The 22,970-nt window shown below is 40.7% G+C and overlaps 2 protein-coding genes across 4 annotated transcripts in view; both read right to left on the bottom strand.

Moving 5' to 3' along the window:
* Positions 1 to 6,459, bottom strand: part of spidr (scaffold protein involved in DNA repair) — a 28,067-nt gene extending 21,608 nt beyond the window's left edge. Inside the window, exons 1-7 of the mRNA XM_070844507.1 lie at positions 6,309 to 6,459; positions 5,796 to 5,960; positions 5,621 to 5,684; positions 4,993 to 5,196; positions 4,015 to 4,157; positions 963 to 1,198; positions 386 to 486 (exon numbers count right to left, since the gene is read on the bottom strand). Coding sequence (XP_070700608.1) covers positions 386 to 486; positions 963 to 1,198; positions 4,015 to 4,157; positions 4,993 to 5,196; positions 5,621 to 5,684; positions 5,796 to 5,960; positions 6,309 to 6,323 — 928 coding nt within the window. The 5' untranslated portion in view covers positions 6,324 to 6,459. The remainder of the gene's footprint in view (positions 1 to 385; positions 487 to 962; positions 1,199 to 4,014; positions 4,158 to 4,992; positions 5,197 to 5,620; positions 5,685 to 5,795; positions 5,961 to 6,308) is intronic.
* Positions 6,460 to 7,400: 941 nt separating this feature from the next.
* mapre2 (microtubule-associated protein, RP/EB family, member 2) lies at positions 7,401 to 22,416 on the bottom strand. Of its 3 annotated transcripts, XM_070844673.1 has the most exons (8): positions 16,890 to 17,129; positions 14,268 to 14,395; positions 13,151 to 13,296; positions 12,805 to 13,021; positions 12,491 to 12,633; positions 9,041 to 9,199; positions 8,644 to 8,785; positions 7,401 to 8,453 (listed from the first exon to the last, which is right to left on the bottom strand). In XM_070844673.1, exons 1-7 carry the CDS (start codon positions 17,009 to 17,011, stop codon positions 8,687 to 8,689), a joined length of 1,014 nt encoding a protein of 337 aa, XP_070700774.1. In that variant the 5' UTR covers positions 17,012 to 17,129; the 3' UTR covers positions 7,401 to 8,453; positions 8,644 to 8,686. The 3 variants fall into 3 exon arrangements, with proteins under 3 accessions (XP_070700774.1, XP_070700775.1, XP_070700773.1); XM_070844674.1 differs by lacking the exon at positions 16,890 to 17,129 and adding an exon at positions 22,339 to 22,416 and having other exon boundaries at positions 7,401 to 8,785; XM_070844672.1 differs by having other exon boundaries at positions 7,401 to 8,785.
* Positions 22,417 to 22,970: the final 554 nt, after the last annotated feature.

Genomic DNA, 22,970 nt, shown 5'->3' with positions numbered 1-22,970 from the left:
GGGCGTTCTCTTTTTCCACAATCAACTGTCACCTTTAAACCAAAAAGATACTTAAAAACGTCAGAAAACAAGTGGTTTGGTATACCACGGAAAGGAAAAACAAAACAAAAGACCTAGGCAAGCAGTTTCCTGTCACCTACATATCGAGTTCACAGTTCAGAGCCGCACTGATCAGCCTACAGCCAGCACTTCCCCAGCGCGGCCTCTCAATACAATCACTTACAAGAAGAAGGAGGGAGAAAAAAAAGAGCCACACCTGCTTAGAGACTCGTTTCATCCCACTCACAAATCAAAGTTCATCATTTAACATGAATGAATTCAGAGGTGAATGCGCGCTACATCCTGAGTGTAATTGTGGTTAAAACAGTAGGTTTGTGTGGATCACCTGTTGTTGTTGAGGTGTCAGAGATGGACTGGTGCCTCCAGAAGCTAATAGCTGACCCTTGTCTGCACTGGAGTTGATTCAGCCTCTCCGCAAGACCTCCGCTGTGCAGCAAACACACGCAGAGGTACAATAGATGATGTTACTTGATTAGCTCACATGGCTTGAGCAAAACCATGTGTCAAATTGTTTTATTTCAAAAGACAAAGAAGAGATTTTCAGATGTAAAAAAAAAAAAAAACTATGAGTCGAAGACAACAGTTAGCCATCTGTCAGATTTGGTAGCAATGACATTTAGCACCCACATCATGACACCAGGTGTCTTTTTGATCATCAGTTCTGCCGTGGAAACAATGCCACCAGTTTGACTGTCATCTGGCAGCAAGCAATGTGTCTTGTTACTTTATTTGCTCACAAACCAATGTACTGTAAAACTTGATGTATTTAATAATGTGTAGGTAGGGATGCAGCCATGTATCCACACTTTCTTCTTTCATCATTTTGTGTTGATGTGAGAAGAGAAAAAGTTGAACTGGGGCATCTCTAATGTGACTTTTAAAAACAAGACCAGCATTCAAACCTTTGAAACTTCCTTTTCTTTTTGGCGGAGTCTTCGGGAGTCTTGGAGTGTCTGTCGAACTGTTTCTGCGGCGTCTGCAGCATCGCCTGAGCGGATCTGACCCAGTCACTGACCGACCTTTTGCTGCCCTCACCAGTTTGGAGAGGAAAGCTCTCAGAGTCCAGTCTGCTCGAGGTCATTGTGCTGCCAACATTCTCACCATCAGAAACATAGCCCGAGATCTCCAGCTCTGACATCTGGGGATAAAGTAATAAGTATTTATTTTCAAAAAAATTGACCTAATTTTGAGATGTGTCACATGTTACTGATGATAAATGAACATTATGAAGCATTGAATCGCAGATAAAATACCATTATAGATATCAGAATAGATATTAAAAAAGGCGGCATATTTCCATTAATTAATGAGTCATTAAAGATTAAAGAAAAAAATCAATAAATTCAATAATAGAGTGGGTGGATACGGTACACTGATACACCATCAGGCTGATTAACTCAAGAGATATGGTGGCTAAACAATCTTTTTTGCTGTATCACTGATAACAACACCTGGGGGACTCAGTTATCATGGAAAAATCCACAAGAAACCTGAGTTCCTGTCATGTGCAGACAAGACCAGCATACCAGGCTCTGTCAGCCAGCGTGCTCTCTTATTTGAATCAACTTGACCTTGCTAGGCGGAGTGCCAGCACACGTCACACTCTAACCAGCTAAAGAGAATAAGGAACACTATGTTCCTGGCCCGGGCTCAAAAATGTTTTCACCCGGCACTGAAAGCATTGTAGGAACACAGTTCTGCACAGCCTCATCTTATTGCATGTTGCACTGAACAAACAGTAGTAAAAATGTTTATAGTCCTGCTCTGTTGCCGCTGCCCTGATCTGCTGAAGGCCCGATGTGGTGGAGGTTTTGACCCTTTGAGTGTGCAACACGCTCCATCTGGGAAGCGGCCATCCTCCTTGGCCTTGAAATGCAAAGTTGTCCTCATAGCTCCGCCTGGCCACTTTCAGCGCTAGTACAATAACACAGAAATCTGGCAGAAATACGTTCAGTGAGTCAGCCGTCCATTTATCTGGAGTAATAAACTTTGATTTGAACTGGGCTCTTCTCCTCTGTATCCTGTTAGATCCGGTTTGATTTACAATTGGCAGTGTGTAAGCATGCTTTCCGGGCAGCAGAAAATTAAAACTAGGTTATTGCATTTTGGTCTTATAAATGAATCTAAATCTACTATATGTATACTGAAATATTATACTGAAAGACTACAGTAAACGCTAGATAGACCCTATTCCCATTACTAAATATACACTCAAGTAATGCGCAAATACACTGTCACAAATACGACATACATACATCTCTGTGCAAATATGTTTGAAAAACTGGGACCCTTAAGAGTCTTTCTGCCTCTCTAGGCAGCCTCTGACCACAAACCTCCTGTTAGGTGATCTGAAATCTTGTTTGACCCCAGAGAGCTGATAGCAGCAAATTAAAGTGTGACAAAAGGAAGTAGCTGGGTCTGTGGGAGTGATGTAAATCTGTCTACCGGCTTCCTCTCAACATGCAGCCTGCTTCATCACTAGATATTTGCTACTTAAATTCATCTTGTGTTTTATAGTATATAAAGTTGTGTTTAATTAGCAGTTACGGTGTTGTATAGTGGAGTATTGTGCCAATTCAGAACATTACCGGCTTCTTCAACCAGCGCCATGCTGTTCAGGGACGTTTTCATAGACCGCTACCTAACCGCATGAATTGAGTCATTTGGTCACATCTTACCAATCAATTTCATACTGCAGCGTCTGCACGCTGTGTGCAGTCTTGAACCTGAGCACAACACCTTCACCACTCCTTGTACATTTTCTATGTGAGCCCTGCCTTAAACAAACACGGCTCCTGAATGACTTCTGAGAAGGAACAATCAATCCAAGTCTCCACAGCACACAGGAGGGCCCACTACTGACTGACTGCAATGACAGCACACATATATATACATCTACTGAAGCTCCAAGAGAAGCATGCACAGTAAACCATAGTGTATGCATATTACTGCATAGTGTTGTAGCGATTACGTTCATTATGGATTGACCTCATTATTTGCTTGATTAATAGAGAAATATGGCTGTTACAATTTCTCAGTGCCCAAGCTGATGTCATTGAATGGTTTGTCTTAAAAAATCCAGAAAATATTACATTCACTAGAATGTAACACAAAAAAGCAGCAAATACCCACATTTAACATGCTAGAAATTATTGCTACACGCTATTGAAATTTATTTTACATGTGTTTCAGGGGATCAAAAGTAGCTACTGCCTTCACTCTAGTAGAACACTTTCATACATTACTACTGTTTTAATGGCTGCTTTGGTGAACAGGTGGCAGATTTTCCCTACACACTCTGTCAAAGTTCATAAACTGTGATGGCAATAAAGTACTGACTGTTTGGAACATAACCTGAATCTAGAAAGTTCACCATGTTGGTTTGAGCCAGTCAGGCTCTTTCAGGAGGATGACTGCAATACTCCACCTGGTGGCTAAAAATACAATCAAAAGAAATGGATTTAAAATAACTAAAGCATTACTGACATAAAGATTTAAAATAAAGCATAATACCACAAGCATTATTTTACAATATACTGAAACATATGTCTCCATGCCTTGCAAGGCAAAACTGATGCTAAAGCTCATCAGGCGTAATACACAAAGTGATCAGAATATGATCTGGTATCTCTGTCCTCTCTAGGAAAAGTACTGACACTTATGGTATAACTTCTAGGAAAACCTCACTGCACTGACAATTTAATTTGAAACACACACCACACTTTATAAGCTACTGTGAGTTTAAGAGGTTATGTGGCCCCATCTAGTGTTCAATAAAACACATAACACCCAGAACAGCCGTGTTAATCCATCCACAGATCAGTGTGATTCATTGAACCAATGCACTGCATCTGTTTCACACACTAATCCAGTTTATAATCTGATCCGCTGCCAGTTGTAATATTGTTTGCCTGGAAGCAACAAAAACTATCAGAATAAGTAGAGTTCACTCACATTTGTGCGTTTAAGGGGCAAATCTTCTGGTTTTTCATCGAAGGACTCTGACTCACAGTCAGAGATTTGTTGCCCACTGTCCTTTTCAGCATCTTCCCCAGACTCAGACGGGTCACTGTCTGTGTTGATAACAAGAAGATCATCTAAAGAGAAAAATGAAATGAAAAGAATGGACTTAAGTTGATAATTTGATAATTATCTTAATTATCAGTGAATGGAGATTGATCTGTGGGTATTAAGTGACCAAAGTTCATTACTTTTGTCACCAGAGTTAAAAGGTACAGTTCCAGAGAAAAAAAAGTTGAAAGCTGAAAAGCGTGGGTGTGGGAACTGACTTTTTTCTTTAGAATAGTTTGAGGGTTTTGAGTCCCTGCAACGCAAAAGAGATACAGCCAGTGGTGTGGGTGCTGCTTTCTACTCAGCTTAAATGAATAGATTGACATTTTGGATAATACCCTTCTTCGCTTTCTTGCTGCAAGTTAAATGAGAAGATCGATATCACTCTTGTGTCTGTACGGTGAATATGAAGCCGCAGCCTGAGGCCAGTTAGCTTAGCTTACCACAAGTTCTGGATACAGAGGGAAACAGCTTGTCCAGCTGTCTGAAGGTCACGCAATTTTAATACTACTTAATCTATAACACACTAATTAACATATTATATCTTGTTTGATTATTACAAGACATATGTTAATGACACAGTAACAATAACACTACCTGACTTTACTGCGCACAGACCAGATATAGATATAGTATATTTATTCATATTTAATGTACAGAGTGCGATCAGTCTTCAGTCTCACCAAACTCTCTGCAAGAAGGTGGATAATCTGAGTTTTTAACTCTGAGATTATCTCTCAATTGTTAAAGTTCTAACAACTGTCAGTCCTAGTGTGGCATGAGACTTAAAACAAAGGTCAGCTGTTGCAAACCAAACGTATCGCAGTCCTGACTCAGAGGGTCACAGCAGAATTGATTTACCTTTATCAGTGCTGAGCTTGGCCAGCGCTCTGGTGTAAGACTGAATGGGAGCTGTGGGTCTTCCTAGTCTCTGAGGACGTCGTTGCTGCTGAGCCACGACCCGGGACAGATGCTGCTCCTGGGTCTCAGCAGACTGTTCACTGTCACTGGAGCTCCACGCAATGTGCACCGAATCCTCATTACAGTGAACACCACTGGTCTGCCCTGAGCAAAGACAGGAGTACAGAGGATATTATCACACGACTATCAAGAAAAGATGATTTTCTCTAGGCCTTACTTTAACAATTCAAACATAACACATATACACAGATTACCCACACACTCAGACAATTTTTACTTCCTGTGTGGCCTCTACAGGGTGGGTATTGTTTGAAGTTAAACCAAATCACTTACTTCTAAAAAATGGACCATTCGGTTTAAACATATATTACATAGAATGTGTTTTATCAAGAGTGTGAATATTAGTATAAAAAGTTATAATGCTTAGTTTATTTGAATAACAACATTATGGATCATGGGTAACTGTACAGAGAAAACCCACAGCATCATTACAGTGCTGATTAAATATAAATATACTGTACAGTCCTTAATGTATAAGGCAATTTAATTGGAGTAACCAACAACTTACCTAAAGCAGAAGACTGTGCCAACTTTCTTACAACAGACAGTTTCTTTCCTGATGACTTGAGGCTCTGCACAGAAGAGAGCATCAATTAATGCCAGAGCAACAGGGGGAATAATGTGGAATAATGAGGGCTGAGGGGTTATGTGGGTACATCATCCATGTCATGATCTTTATGAACCTTTATCACTGGGGTGTCCATGAAACTGTCCCCACACCTCTCCCAGCTCTTGGCGGAGGACACGGATGAAAGTGATGATCCATGCGCTTTAGCCACTTTATGGAAACCACTTTCGACATCATCCGGAAAGAAAACACACTTCACATCCTTGGAGTATCTTTTACGCTACAAACATTAAACAAAGGGGCAGGAGAGGTCACAACAAGCTTTGTGGTACATCACTGAATTAAATATAATAACTCTATTTAGCCTGGTGATCATTGTGATGGCTCCATCAAGACTAGTTTCACTACAACAGATAAGTTAAATGACAAACACTTGTGTATCTGTCGACTCGTGATGAAGAAGAAAGTCTACATTTGTTCACAAATGACCGAAAGGTAAACTCCACTGGGCTGTGGGCGGGCAGAGTCGGATAACTGGAGTAGCCAAACCTAACTGTTAACCAGCATGTAGCTTAGAGTTAGCGTAAACTGGCTAACATGTTAGCTAGGTAGGTAGCAGGTTTCTTACCTTTCTGGAGGACATGACGACAAAATAAAGTTCAGTAAAGTTACTCAGTTGTTAATGTGTGTGTCAGCATAGCGTTATCCAGCCAAATATTTTTTCTAAATTAACCCATCGTTGTGCAGTTGCGGTTTGCCGGTGGTTACTATCTGTATACTTTGCAGGCTTGGCTAAGCTAACTAGCACATAGAGCTGATCGGCACATCCGGGAACTTCAGCCTCCGACACGTCCCCGCCTCTTTCTGAGGGAAACAAACGACACTCATCGGAGACTTTAATGGAAAGTAGAGCTACAAGACAACACCAACAAAAACCACTTGAATGGAATTATTTTATAAATGGCACGAGGACACCACGTCAGGCAAATAAACATCCACTCTGCTTGACGTAGAAAGCGCAAGATACACGGAAAAGATGATCAATATTTGATCAATTTTCAGTCACGTCCCTTCATTCTCCAGCATCAGGCTGATGTATTAAGGTCTGTCAGTGACCCACTCAGTGAACAGGGGCGTCCTACCCGGAAATAGCGTTATTAATTTAATTTGGCTCGTATTAGTGTGGACGCTGTTACTGTCTAGGTGCAGAAAATACTGACGTTGTACCTCAAACTTGCACTTCACAACTGTGTTTCAGGAAGAAAATATTGATCATTTAGGTCTACCACATTTAACTGACAGTTATTTGTTATTTTTCAGACTAAAATTTTACATATATAACATGTCCTGTGACCCTGAAGGATAAGCGGCATAGACAATGGATGGATGGATGGACGGATATATAACATGATTTATCTCCAAGTACATTAGCATACTGTAAAATTATCATGTAATAAAATACTTCAACAATCCTACATGTAAATTGCTCACGTTCTCTTTACTGAAGCTGTATCAGTGTGTAAGAAACTGTCTGCCTGTACTCTAAATAGAGAAAAACACCAACAAACCTCAGCTGAAGTCATATATCACTAATAGTTACAGCAGGTGTAGTTTGACATTAGCTCTTATAACTATGAAAGTCTAGTTGCTGCAGTTGGAGTGACGTGACAACACTCCCATGGACTCAAAACGTAATTTTATTACAGCAAATCCATCCGAATCTCAACATCTTTCAAATAGCAGGTTAAACATAGAAAAAGCTCACTTAACATACTTGTTTTTTATTAAATATGTAAAAAGCAGGTCAAGTTATTCACAAATAAAATGCAAACATGCAACACGTTTTTTGGGGAATGCATAATGAGTGGGACATGAAAAAAAACATTTACCATTCATTAATTATTGACAGTACATGTTTACATTCCTTTTCATTTACACAATAATATATGACTAAAGCATTATGGTGCACCGCCCAGTTCAATATTAGTAAATGCAATATTAAGAAAGGGTATACAATGTACTTACTGGAATATAGCATGGCAAATTACTCAGTGAACTGACTCATCTCCCTAAGACCTGTGGTTTAAAAACTAAAACGAAACAAAAACAAAAAAAAATGGCTGAAATCTGAACAGACCACAAGTTCCAGCTGAGGTTTGAAACTTAAAATGCTGCATCATAGTAAGACTAGTCCACAATAATGTTTCTTCCTTCCCTATGTTTATGGCATACCAAGTAAACTAGATCACCAAACCACCTTGTATGGTGTGAATAACACATTGTTGAGCACACTGATTATCTGAAATCTTGTAATTTGTGAGGACAGCTGTCAACAGTCATAAGATTATTCTACATTTTATTCACAATTCATTGACTGTGTTGTCCTCCTTCATGAGGACACGATGAACTATTCCTAAGGCGTAACAATAATAAATATGGTGAGGGTCTATGGACAGATTGTCCAATACAGAGTCAAATGTCAGTGCAATGTATGGAAGGAGGTTAAATAAGAGCTACTACGAGCCCTTTCAGGGCTTTGCTTATTGCATTCTTGTGATTAATATTATTGATATGCAAAATAAAAAATAAAAAGGAAAAAAAGGATAGAAGCTGGGAAGTTAACACTTGCACTGACAGATAACAGTTACCTGTCTAAAATTCAGCATTTCATCACATCTACTGTAGGTTTTGAATTGACTTTCCACCCACACAGTCCTCGGAAACTTCTGTGATGGTCTGAGCTCGTCTGCTGGTAGAGGTCATCTCCACAAACCTGCCACAGCAGTTCACCAAAAGTCACGAAAAAACATCGAACAGTGAGCAGAGGGATACAAAAAAAGAAAAAAAAAAAATATTAAAACTGTGATGGTGCTTCTATTCAGGAGGTTGCTTCATGTGCTCAGTCTTGGAGAGAACAAAAAATAAACCATGAGGAAAAATTAAAATCCTTTAACAGTTCTCACATAGTAAAAATAGGGGTGTAACTGCGGTGAGGGATGATGGCAGTCAGTATTCATCCTGCTCCTCCTGCTGATCATCTGGTGCCTCCTCATGGGCTTGCTGGTCCGCTTCCTGTCCGTCACCCTCAGCCAGCTCCGCTCCCTCCTAAGAAACATAAAAGAAGCACAGATATTTTAATAAAGGAGCAACTGGAGTACGCTCCAAGGCAAACGCATGTGATTACACACAAAGACTGAGCTCTTGTCTCTTTGAACCACAGAATAACTTTCACATGATTTTGCAGTCAGGAGAAAATAACGCTCATCCGTTTTACTGGTTTACACTGCAGCAAAAAGTTATCTGGGTCAAGAAAACGCTGTCCTGAATCCTGCTCAGATCAATCAGGGGTCACAGACTGACCTGTTCGTCTGAGGCGTAAAGGACCTCCATTAGCCGGTCGACAAACGGGGCATTTTCTTCACCCTGTTCCTGGCACAGCAGCTCCACCTCTCGCAGTTTGCTGAAGTAGTAGTCCCTCTCCTTCTCAACCCCTTCCAGTGCCAACTTTAACGTGTTCACCTGCAGAAATAAAAAATTTTCTAGCGTCAATATCAAAAACACAAAACTGTGTGGAGTTTGGTTACAGACAAAAGGTAACAGATAAGCTGTCACAAGATCAACAAGCTCAGCTTTCAACTGATGTCAGAGATCAATTCTAAGAAACATTTGAATTTTGATGGACTGTGATGACTTAAGATTCATGCAACATTCGAACCTGCATTACCTGATTTTTTTAACAGGGGGCAGTGGGAACAAGTTTATTTTACCGGCACTTAACATGTCTGTCGTATACAGTCAGTTTTTAGAGGATTTTTGGCTAAAAACAGCTTCCTGTTGTGGCAGAAAACTATACTGAGCGAAGAGAGTGAAAAAAGCTGTAAAACTGTGGGCTGGATAGCTAAACCACAAGCTGAAACGTCCTATAAAGCTCCATAAAGCTGCAGATTCAGGTGATAACTCTCTATGGGCTTTTCCCTTTCACATTGTCAATCTGATACATTATCATTATAAAAATATCCAATATAGCCACTTAAACTGATTCAAGTTGTCTAAAGTGCACAAGTCACATAGAGCCAGACACATGTCTAGGGCAAGCTGCTTAATTGATTATTCCATGGATAGGAACTCAGTCTTTATCTAATCATATTGATCAGTTCAGTCATTAGTCAAGTAAAACACATTCTGCTGGTTATAGCTTCACACAAGTTAGGACTTGTCCTCATTTGATCCCATTATAAATTCAATACTTTGCTGGTCACACTGCATTAGAAAGTTCTAGCTCACTTTCACCTTAGTTTTAATTCATCCCGATTTCACTTTATCAGAATATTCTTCTGAAATGTGTCCTGAGACGTATGCCGTTTCCATGACATAACAAAACACAACAATTAACCAAAAAAACAACAACAATACAACATACATAACATCAGAGTTTATGAATGAGTAGCTGCAATGCAATCAATTGAATTATTCCCTTTTAGAGCCGAGTCCACACAGGAGCACTGAGGCCTACATAGAATCCAAACTCTGATTTACCATCCTACTACTATCCTCGGCTTGGATTTGAAGTTCACCCAGACATCACAGCCAGGATGAGTGGCAACATTTGCAGAAATCGCACAATGGAACAACTACACGATCTACACATGGCTTCTGTTTTACTGAACCATGAGGGAGCAGCTCTACATTTTAAACACACTCAGCCATCTACGGTGTCTATAAAAAGGTATTTGCCTTCACTGGGATTTTTACTTATTCATATATTTCAACAGAAAAAATAAAGTAAACAAGTCATAGTAGAAGAAAACCTTAATGCTATGCAACAAATACAAACACAAACATTTACATTATTTGCACCCTTCAAGTAAATATTTAAGTATGCTTTATAGCAATTACAGCTTTTATCTACATGGACAGCTTTGACTGTAAATGTTTCTTTTCCACCAAAATTGCTCGAACTCTGCCAACTCAGATCCCGTGCATGAGTTTCAGGTCTTGCGACAAATTACTTTATTTATCATTGAGCAACGCTAGTGCCAATGCACCATTTACAGGCAAATGATGATGATATTTACATTCCATTTCTTCCATCGTTTAAATTTCACAAGTAGAAGAACAGCAGCCACAGAAAACACCAGAGAGTTAACAACAGTTAGTTAATACTTGGTAGGTGTTGCCTTGCTCTGCAGCAACTGTGTAGCTGATGATTCGCTGTAGCGCTTTGAAGATGCCGAGCTGCAGCACGGCATATGGAAAAGGTCCACGCGCCATAAAGCTTCTAATGTGGATATACGGTTTACTGAGTTAGACCAAGATCAGACAGCACATCATCAATCCTGTCAACTAAGCCAAGCTGTACCATATTTTTATCCTGCTGTCGTATGTGGGTCAAGGTAGTTGTTATGGGGGGGGAGTCCTGAAAAGCAGAGCGAGTCTTTGGTATAAGAGATTTAAAAACTGTCTACTAGGGAAGACCCCAAATAGTTATTACTATTTTAATATACTATTTGACAATTTGACCGAATGATTCAACTGCCAGTCTGTCAGCTGATTCCTCTCAGAAGCATTAAAATGTGTTTATGAAACAAAGGCTTGTTCTATTCAGGCTGTATGGGGGTGCTGAACGTCTGATTTTACATAGAATTGCTTGAGAAATGAATACTGCTGGTCTCTGAGTGTCCATGTCTGCACACGGTGGTGTCTCCGGACCAAAACATTATCAAATGAAAAACAAAGCAGAGCACGTACTCTACCTTGTGCCAACATTTTTACTTCCGAGGATATTCCGCATCATAGCAACCAGAGCGTCTCAGCAGAAAAAAACGCTGAGCCTCCAAAGCATTCTCAAGTGCTCCCAGCTGTGTATTTTCAGAGGAGCGCCTGGCGTTTTCAGCTGGGAAAAAAAACATGATTTGGTGGACATGGGCAACATCTATTTGTCCATCTCCACTTTTTCAGTACTGCGGATAGTGGTGCTGCCTGCAGATACATGCTTCAGGTGTCAAGACATGACCTGACCTCTCTCTTAAAAAAAAAAAATCAAATGTAAAATGCACCCAAAATAGGCAAACAAGCAATTTGTGGCAGGGTTTTAATTGGGTGTTTTGGCTTTTTTGTCATGCTAGAAAATAATAGAATAGGTCACAAATGAGAACGCAGGTCGATGAGTAAAACAAACAAAAAGATTTGACTTGACGAATCAGATTCGTCTATGAAAATTCTTCATCAGGAACAACCCCAGTGGCTACAGAAAAATGAATAATGTATCTACAGGTGGCTGCATTTACTTGTTTGCGCTGCACAGCAGCTGTGCAAGCTTAACTCAAACACAGGGAGCAGAGTTGTAAATGTTATCCTTAATTTAGTTGCTGTTCCTGGTCTGTCCTCCAAAAGTGAAGTATGTCTATTACAGCCAACTAGAGATGAAACCATTAGTCATTTAATTAGTCGACAGAAAATTAATCTGCAACTATTTTCAATTAATTATCTCATTTTTGACATGGAAAAATGTTGACCTTTTCTTTGTCCTCATGGTAGTAAACTGAAGGTCTTAGTGTTTTGGAAAGTTGGTTGGATAAAACAACTAATAGACGATGCCATCGTAAGGAGTTCAAAGACACTGCAATCAATACATCTGGCATTTTTTAGACACTTCAAAGATAAAACAATGACTTGACATTCATTGATAAGTAAAATAACACAGTCCAAATGTGAGCAATGAGAAGAGGACAGTTTGGTGGTCTGAGTGTCGGTTTGAAAATAATAATATTTGACGTCCAACCGTCAGAATTGAACTTTTCATAAACATACCTGCTCGGTAAGATGTGTGACCTGTGCTTCCAGTTCTTTCTCTCCTTTGGCAGGAGTTGGTGTTGCAGGGATCTTTTTGGCTGACGAGGGTCTGGATGTTGGTGTTGAGGACTTGGGGGTTGTAGAGCTCGACCTTGATGCTCCTACGGCAGACAAATGGTTTATTCCTCAGGGATGGATGACTGACAATGTAATCATGACTTAGTTCTCCAAGTTCTCAGCTTGGACATTACAAGAACTTGGACATAATAATCACAAGACTGTATTGAAAAACCAGGTAAGTTTCCTATGCTTTCCTCTCAGATGAAGCGTACCTGCAGTAGGGGAGCTGGCTGCATGGTGGGACTTCTTAGGCAGGTTGAAGATCTGCTCACCGGGGTCAGGTGGAGGAATGGCATCCTGACCCTGTCTGGCCGCAACTGGGTCGTACTCCTTACCGTCGTAATTGGCGTCAAAGAACTTCTTAAACCACTGGATGAAATCAAGATTGTCCTGAAATCTGCCTTTAACCAATTTCTCCACGGGAATAATCTGAGTCAAGGAAGAAGAAAAGAGAGTCAAACTACAAATTCACGCAGTTTACTCCAAAGCCCACACAGCGTGGAGCAATTAAACGGCAGATGCTCTGAACAATATTAAAATAAGGTTAAGCAAACTCACCTTATCCACATTCATCCTTTTGAAGGATGCCTGCAACAGCTTGAAATTGTGAATGTACTCGTGCTCCAGCTTAGCTTGAAACTTCACCTTCTTAAGGCTGATGCAACCAGGGAAGAGCAGATCCATGAACTGGCAATAAGCAGCTCCTAAAGATGTAATAAAATGTTACTTGAGTACATGAGACCTGGCTTGTAAATTAGATGACTTCAGTCTGTAGGGACTTTGCTTGGGAAACTGGAGGGTGGCCGGTTTAAGTCCTGCATGAACCACAGTATGGAGTGTGGACTAGTAGCTGGAGAGGTGCCAGTTCACCTCCTGGGCACTGCCATGAGGCCCTTGGGCAAGACACCAAACCCCGAACTGCTCGCGGGTACCACTACATGGCAGCCCATCACTCTGCCATCTCCCCACATTTGCATGTCTATAAACCCTGTGTATGCATGCTTGTATTTCAAGCCTGTGTATGTGTAAAAACCGAGTGAAAAAGAATTAGCAAAGATTAATAAACTAATCTTCTTAAAAATACAGACAACTGAATCCAGATATAGGCTAGAATTTATCATGTCTGCCAAAAAATCCACAGGAACAAAAGCCTGGGAGCCTTTTCTGTGTCCAGATCACTGACCCCGTTTCCTTAAAAAGAAAACTATTAATGCACATTCATGGTAGCACGGCTAATATTATCTGAAGCCTACTTACACCTTTATATATTTGAAAAAGAAGACACCAGCCCAAGCTGGCAGTGGGTCAGCTGGAGGAAACAGCTTGTATATAACCAAGCTACAGCACATAAGTAGTAATCTGCATCAAATAAGTAGCCTACACATTAAGAAAGGGGGGCTGTGCGTTTCTGTAGGCAGAGAGTGATTGAAATTGGATTACTTGGTCGCAGCAGAAGACGGCAGGCTACAAGTTTATTTATAGACGACTCTGCCTGGGAAGAGGTGAGCATGTTTCCACAGGTTGCTTTAACTGCCAGCTTACACAGAAACCATGATCGCTGATGTAATCTCTAAAACATGCTTCCCATCCTGAAGAGCTTTTTTGGACACATGCATTAGAAGCAGGGACGAGAAGAATGACATGAATGGAGAGGAGTTTTCCCCTCTGTTCTCACCTGAGGAGAGCTGCTCCACTTTCGTATAGTTTAGGCAGAGAATATCATTAACCCAGGCAGTGATGTCATGCCTGCTCATAGTCTCCTGGGTTATTGAGGTAGAATATACGTTGACCGCCATCCCCCAACTGCAACAGAAAAAAACAACACTTAAGAGACTAAAGCAATGCATCCAGAAGAACAGGTTAGTTTCTTTTCAGTAGAAGACATGGAGGAGTTGAAATAATTAAGAACAACACATACTGTATACTCTAAAAAGACAAATGAATCACAACTGTTCGACTAGGACAATCCTACTGTACTGATGTTTATTGGAAACAAACAAGAAGTCAGGCGGCATCACATTCAGTAATGACACATGGGATTTCTCCCCAGATCTTTAGCATGAATCCAACAAGACCAGATGGACCTGCAAAGATGCACAAAGGCTGAAACTTACAAACAGCCCCTAATGACATATGTACTGCATGTGAGCGGCACTAGTATCCACCTCTACACTGTGAATGTAGCCCTGTGACAGCGGATCAGACAAAACAATAACACAAAGTGGCTCCAATAATAACATTATTTAAGTTTTAAAGATAAGGCTGGATTGAATTAGATATTGTATAATGGCCAAAATTATCTCAGTACACATGATAATCTTGATAAATACTTAAGGATGTTAAAAAGTTATGGATCAATCTGTAGATTCAGATTCATTAATTTCTTATCCTATAAAAAGTCAAAAAATTGGGGAAATGGCAAATGGCAAAGCAAAAATTCACAATTCAAATGGTGAAACAATGCATTTTTTGTTTGACTATAAGGGTTAAATCTGTACAGTGTTAAAACCTACTTTCATGACAGTAATCATTAAAATAATAAACTGAACAACTAACCCATATGGTGAAAGTGCGTCACTAAGTTTGGTGTGTTGCTAACTTTGGCTACAGCTCTTTTAAAAACACTTCAGTGCATTCAAATAGTTCAAATAGTAGCTGTATCTTTTACTAAACAGATTGAACCTAAGTACTCTTCTTTTGGTTAGGGAACACAGGGTATATATGTGTAACACACCTTTTTAGCAAGACATGTTTGCTACATTAAGTTCTTGAATTTGTGCCTGGGATGCTTTAACTTGATTTTACCTGCAGGGTAAATAAAAGCCATGGAAATGTTGAATTAGAAACACGTTTCAATTTTACCTGCTTACAAATGTATGGCTTTTGTGGCCCCAGTGCACCTGCCCCACTTGCAATAGGCATATTCAGATCTATCTACTAAGAGCATACCACACCAAAAAGGCATCAAGGAACTCAAACTTTGACAACACAATGAATAAATGCTTACAATGCCATTTGTTAACACTTAGTAACAGAAACACTGGAAAGGGCCTCGTTCCCACTAATCCTGCACACCTTAACAGTCAGGCTGAGTATATTAAAGCCCATCCAAGTATATTATTCAATTAATATTAGCAATTAGCATCACTTTGTTTGCAGTTTGCCTGTCCAAATGCATCTTTTTTTTTCAACAGCAATGCAAAAAACAGGGTGCATTTGGGGAAGTCAGTCATTTAAAGCCCAATCGGTGACTGATGTGACCACAAAGAGTCTGAATATCAACACTCAGTTAAATTAATTATCTATATCAAATGGGTGTGCAGTCCTTTATTCAATCCCTACAGAGAAATGAAGACTGCAGCAGAACCATTTCAGCCTGCCTCACTGACAGGGAACAGCAGGACAGCTACATTAAAACAACCCTCTTACTGGCTCATGAGAGCGACTGATAAAGCATTAAACCATGCTAAACCATCACCACCACCATCATCATCACCATCATGCACAGGCCGACACCAGGGTTTGCAGGATAATAATAACCCTTCCGCATTAAACGTGGTCTATCACAGCACTGCAGGAGCAGATCCTCGGCTGCGTGATTATCTGGGAAGGAAGGGAGGAAGGAAACTGGGCCAGCCGATCTCATGTCAACAAAGCGGATGTGTGTGTGTGCTGCTAGCATGCTTTGTTAGCCGGGCAGGGGTAGCCGGCCGGCCCACACAGGGGCTGGGCTGGTGCCTGGATTCAAACCGGGGGGGAAGAAACCAGGCTTGTGCAGCAGCTCACACACAAAAAAAAACACACAGTTAGATCGTGATATTTGGGATTGATAGGTCGCTGCGAAGTGTCATGTCACGATGGGGATATTTTAGCAGCAGCAGGGGCGGCTGTCTGTGTTTTGTGTCATTTGACAAGCTGGACCTTTTTCGATCCGCTCCTCCAAAAAATGTGCCTGTGACACTGCGCACCAAAACACTGGACGACAATACACTGGTCCCAGCAACACATACAGGGTGCCATATTAATGAAATGTGTATGCCAGCAGGAGAAGCTAACTTGAGAGCGATTTACGCCATAGTGTCGGACACAGAGAGAGAGAGCTAACATGACAGGAGACTGAGACACAACAGGGGGGTGGAAATAGCGGATGGGTGCAAAGCAAAACCAGCACACGACGAGGAGGAGGAGGAAGAGGAGGATGACCAGGCCAGAAAGCAGGTTTCTGTGTGCAGCAGCGTCCTTGTCTTTTCATGGTTTCCTCACATGAAATCAAATGAAAAGCGTTACACAGATTTACCTGTAGGCGCGCTCTCCCCGCACTGTATTTTTCCTGTAAGGGATGATGTTGGTTCCGTTGTCCGGGACGATGTCGTTGTTATTCTCTCCATTTGGGGAAAGGGCTTGGGTGGGACCGGGCATTTGGGTCTCTAAAATGTTGAACAGATACTCTGTTCTCTCTCTGGCCGGGGAAAAAAAACAACAGGAGCGATGCAATTTGCTAGGAGAGTGCCGCACCTCCGGGTCTGTGTGCCTCTGTCTGCTTATTCTTCACAAATCTCTGCCCTAATGACGTCGCTGCACCCCGTACCACGTGACCGACGGGGCTGGCTGCCTGCTCCTTATGGTGGGCTATTTCAGTACACCAAATTACATTGATCACTTGGTGTGCTACAAAAAAAAAAAAAAATGCACCATCACAGGTCAGATCGGTGCCCGATATGCTTCTCGCTTTTGAGATGAAATCAGCCATGTGACAGAGGAGGCCTCTCATCAAATGCTCAGAGACAATACCCAATCAACTGGAGAGCAGCGGTTTGATTAAAAAAGGAAAATGCAGCCCACCCATGTCTCACTTTCAGATCTTAATGTGATTATTAGATTAGTGGCTTGGCACTACAGCACTCAACGGATGTGGGTAAAGATGAAAAGCAGGCAAGCAGATCCTGATTGGTAGAAAGTGGTGAAAATGGCAACAAATGGTATGAGGAAGTGTAATAAAATGTTTTGATTACTAACCACAGTCAAAATCAAAATATTACCATAAAAACACATCAGTTCAACTGCTCCAACTGTCACAATGCAACTACAGCCCAATAATTAGGCAATTAATTGATTAATCAATTAGTCGGACAGAGATAATCCACTCATTTTGTTAAGTACCTTTTTTTAAAAGCAAAAATTCACTGCTTTGAGATTTTCAAATGTGAATATTTTCTGTTTTTCTATGATAGATATCTGTATTTCTTTGGATTTTGAACTCTGGGAACTTGTGAGGAGTATTTTTATAGACTGAACTGTTGATCCATTAATCCAGAAAATAAGAAGTAGATTAATGGATAATGAGAGTAATCCTTATTCTACATTTTCAATTGATCAACAGATTATGTTTCTGGATTATAAAATGTCATGATCAAGTGAAAAATGCCAACAGTACAAACCCAAATATGTACGATGTACTATGAAAACCAGCGAATATTCATATTTAGGAAGCTGGAGCTGATACATATTTGCATTTTTGCTTTTTGAGTGACTTCAATGATCAATCAAGTATCAAAATGGTGGCAGATGAATTATCTGTCAACCAACAAATCAATTAAATCAGCTCTAAAATCTGTGTAAATTTAGAAATATCCAGCTGGGGTGTAACAACATGCTTTATCCAATATTAATTCAACACACATGGTGCTTAAAATCAGAACTTTACAGTCCTGTGGTTGTTACGCAATCTCCTGTTTGTGTTGCCACATCTGTTGTTTTAATATTGTAAAACACTGCTTTTGTTTTGTGTCACATATTTTGCTGAGCAACAGAGAAAACGACACTGTTTGATTCAAATCCTGTCCTGCAATTAAGGGCGAGTTCTCCACTACAACTTCTGCTGTATTGGAAATTAAAATTAAAATCAGCCAAATTGACAGCGTATCCAAATGTCCCATGAATCATTACACCCCTAATATAAAAATATCTGCATGAGTCAGAAAGCAAGGCCAGCTCTGCCCGTCCTTATATGAACATGGTTAGTAATCAATGATAAGAAGCTACAGTGTGTGAGCCAGCAGGTCAAAGTATTTAACAGGCATGACGGAGAACTGACACAGCTCTGTGACAGCACGGGACTTCACCATGAGCTAATACAACACAGCTATGATGTTTTATGCAGGAATTTTATGCAAAAAAAGGCCATGTCCAGCCATTCACACGGCCTCTAACTCTACCAATGTTGCTTTGCCTTTGGTGCCTCAGAAAACAGTAAAGACCTCAGGGCCAGTGAACAGTCTGTCATTCATATCCAGTGTTTTTACTGCCTTGATTTTTTTCCTGCTGCTTTTTATATAATGCCAAACATTGTTTTGTTGCTTTATCTAAAAAGAGTCCTATGCTCTTTCACACTTTTTATGTTAGTGGACAATCAAAGAAATGCAGGTACAGATTTTGAGATTCAATACAACCGATCCATCATAGCACCAGCATCAGTCTAAAGGTCGGCTCGCTTTGGACGCGTGGACTGTCGTGTGTGTGTAAACAGGTTTGTCTATTCTTGAGTCCAACAAGTAGTCTTGTAAACATCAGCCAGGTCACAAGGCAGAATATTTAGTTAATCACACCTTTTTTTTTTGCTTCTTCTGGCACAAACTCATCGACGCTCGACCATGGGAGCATCTTTCAGAGGCCTTATGAACAGAAATTCTTTATTTCAAAAAACTGTCATTTAATGCTTTTATATTTTGGTAAGAAATGTAAACTATTCACTCAACTCTTGGTCACTGTGTGTGCTCACTTAAAACAGTTCCTCTGGTGCCACCATCAGGCCGGAGCTCAGGTCACTTTTTGCCTACAACTTATGAACTTTTACACTGAGCGTTCAAAGGGACTCTTTTACACTTATCTCTGATAAATCTGATAAAGTCAGATTAATTTTACCCCAAAATATTGACCTCCATTTTGACTTTTGTCTTGTTGCACCAGTTAATCCAAGTTTCACTACACTTAACCGATTACTCAACAGGATTTTCAGCTTAATGACTGGCTTATTAATGAAGCTGCCTTCTGATTAATGATACAGGATTTCTAGTAAAGCTTTGCTTTGAAGACTTTACAACAAATTTTTCAGATTCCAACAGTGTTTCACTGTGGCCGTAATTTACATCGTCTCTCTCATTCACACTGGAGCTTTTTTAAGTCCCATGTCAGCAAAGCCGATGTATGTGCCACAAATTGCAGCTTCGACTGCAATAATTCACCCTACAATTGAAATGTGCATTTAAGCTACTCTTTGAAGTGTCTCTGAAATATCTGAAAATATGAGAAATAAATCAAGGCAGTTGCATAAATGCAGGATATTCATCTCTTGTGTGGTTATTCTGGAGGGATAAATAATCAGGATCGTCTGCCTTAACGGGGTCAAAAGTACTTTTTAGTCTTTACACAAATTCCTGCAGAGCCAAACACAAGGCATAACCAAGCACTAATCTTATTAAATGACCAAACAGTCATGGACACCAGCATGTCTCCACTAAGACCGCAAAGCATGCAGTGCTACATTTCTACTACAGTAAAGTTAAAGGCCTTTTCAGACTGGAAAGTGCCAACTGCAGCGTATTGGTCTTATCACAAATCAGACGACAGCGAGCACAGTGGTCTGCTTTGTGTCTGGCGGCAAACAGCAGAGGGATGGCGTGGTCAGACTTCAGGGGCAGCAGGAAAAAAGGAAGCTCTGCATCCCCCATACTGTGCGACTGCTAAGTTGGGTGGTCATTGAAATGAACTTGCCACGTCCCAGTCTGACTGGCCTTCAAGTGTCACCACAGAGGTGAAGCATGCAAGTCCTATCTACATGAAATTATCAGACTGTAAAGCCTGAGAATTAAATAAATAAATATTATAACAAGAGAGAGGCATGTGCCCTCTGGGCTCATTTATGCTTACACTTTCACCTGTAGAGGGGCTGTCCTCCTTGGCGCTCTTAAGAGCAGGCTAGCATTTATGTGTAAAAATAAGAAACCAGAAGACATATCTGCAGTTATGTTTGGCAACAATGGCACAAAATGTTAGTGTATGTTAATGTATTATCAGGCTTTCAGACCATAAACAGCCCAGTGTGGTTGTTTCAGGTACTGAAGAAATGATGATACAATCCAAGTCCAGTTTGGGTAACAGAGTCATGAATATGAAGGTGTATTAGATGCCAAAAGAACAACATGAAGACTTATAATACTACGAGGAAGGAATTTTACAACTGTGAGAAGTAATTTAGCAGGAATGTGTGCTTTACGTTAAACTTTTGCAGCAAAACCTGAGTCACGTTAAACATTTGTTAAATAGCCTCACATAAATGAAGGAAATAAATGAAAGAGCTGCAATTTCTGTCTGTCTGAACGTGGCCTCAAAGTCTTAAAAGACGGTTGGGCTATAGAAAATAACCTGTAGGCCTGCTTGTGGGTGTAAAGAATGAGAGAAATCAAATGTCAGCCAAAAAATGTGTCAAGTCCAGCACTGTCATTTCAGGAAACGGTGACCTCGAAGCGAACACACACCACAAATGTTATGCTTGTGGTGTATTTGTTGGAATTGAGGGTTTTAGTAGCGGTGAGTGAATCAGGTGGGTAGCAGTCTAGAAACACGGCATGCAAGCAAGATAATCCAGCTATATACTAGCTGCTTATGTTCATGTTGCTTGCTTTAAATCTTGTGAGGGTGGGGTAACGTGTTGGCAATGCACAGCGAGGCTATAATGAGTGATTGTGCTGCTGGGGAAGAGCAGAGCAGTGCTAGCTCTCTCCATTCATATCTCACCAAGCTTTCTCCTGCACTGGGTAGCCAAGTGTGTGTGCGTGTGTGTGGGGGGGTGTGGGTGTGGCTGGGTGGGTGAGGGGTAGCAGCTCCACCCAACAGATCCAACCCTCAAGGTCCAAAAAAAAAAAAAACAGCAAGGAAGCAAGGAGGTCACAGTTAACCTGACTCGCAGGTTGGACAGGTAGCCATGCTTGGTAAGCATTTAAGGATAATACTTCAGGGTGTAAAATATGCTTGACAGAGAGATGGTTTTGCTGAATCAGGGGTGTGCACATTATGAGGGGAACCTCAAACCAAAATGAGGGACTAAGACCAGAGAGGACCAGAGAGGAGGGAGCACAGATTTCTCACGCTGGCATATTTTCTGTGCAGACAGAAAAGTTTTCATTTGCCATTTATAGAAGGGACATTTTGAACCCAAGACAAAAGACCCAGCAGGTCCGCGGTCACCCCCTCCTCCTCTCGTCTGTACCCGGTGGTCGCCACTGCTCAGAGGTAGCTTAAACTATCGTTATCGTTGCTGATTTGGGGAAAAAACACACTAGTCAGTCTTGCTTATTTCCGAGATTTTTTAAAGCAACCCCGCTACCAAGCAGCTAGCTGCAGTAACCTCGTGAATGAAGCTAACTCCTGTTGTTAATGAGTTAAATGAGAAACAATGATTGGAAAGCAGGCTATAAGAAAGTCAAATGATGGTAAAGCAAAATAAAGAGTTTTACCAAGCCAGACTGTTACTTACAGTGACAGTAGTAAGCTACATCTTGTTTAGCTAACCGCCAAATTGACACTAAGCTAATTTTGTTGCTGTCAGAGTAGTGACAGCCGACATATGCCCTGACCCCGGTAACATCACCGTACGAAACACGCTCCGGTTTTTTACATCCACACACCATGTTGTACGTTTCAAGTTAAATCACAGACTGGAAATGTTGACCAAAGCAATTGAGACTCACCAGTGAACTCCTATCCGCAGGTTATAAGGTGTTAAAATGTGCTGTTTTCCGGCTGAGTCACCCCACCCTCAAACGCCCATTCTCGTCGCTGGACGAGAAGACGAGAGCTGGCAGCTGATTGGACACCGCCTCATCGGTGTCGCAGCTGATTGGCCCGCCAGTGACATCTGTAGTGAGTTGGACCAATTACGTCTTGGTGCGTTGATCATTCACAACATTAGACAGCTTTCCGTCTTGTCACATCAGTTTTCACCACAGAGAAACGCGAAGTCTTTTTCTACACTCATAAATATTTACTCATTACAACATAGACTCATTTCACTACCATTAAAGGAAACAAAAAACAAATTAATAAATATAATAAGATTTTGAAAATCTGCTTTTATACTTATTACCACCAGTTGTGGTGAAAGAAGTACTCAGATCTTTTACTTCCTGAAAAGTAGGAAAATCTTACTTAACTAAAAGTACATATGTATAAAATATACTTATATTATGCAGAAAAGGGACATTTCAGAATGATATATACCAAATTGCTGACTTTATAATTAATGATGCACTAATGTGTAAGCATTAGTTATATTGCTGCTGGCAAGTGTCTATCTATCGGCTACTTAGTTGCATTAATATGT

The sequence above is a fragment of the Pempheris klunzingeri genome, chromosome 15, assembly GCF_042242105.1.
Source record: "Pempheris klunzingeri isolate RE-2024b chromosome 15, fPemKlu1.hap1, whole genome shotgun sequence".
In the NCBI taxonomy this organism is placed as follows: Eukaryota; Metazoa; Chordata; class Actinopteri; order Acropomatiformes; family Pempheridae; genus Pempheris; species Pempheris klunzingeri.
This window is presented reverse-complemented; position numbering and strand designations above follow the sequence as displayed.

Coding starts and splice junctions, on each gene's coding strand:
- mapre2 (XM_070844672.1), bottom strand. CDS start 17,011: ATGCCCGGTCCCACCCAAGCCCTTTCCCCAAATGGAGAGAATAACAAC. Junction 13,297..14,267: donor AGTGGAGCAGCTCTCCTCAG/GTGAGAACAGAG, acceptor TTACATCTTTAG/GAGCTGCTTATTGCCAGTTC. Junction 12,634..12,804: donor AGCCAGCTCCCCTACTGCAG/GTACGCTTCATC, acceptor TGTCTGCCGTAG/GAGCATCAAGGTCGAGCTCT.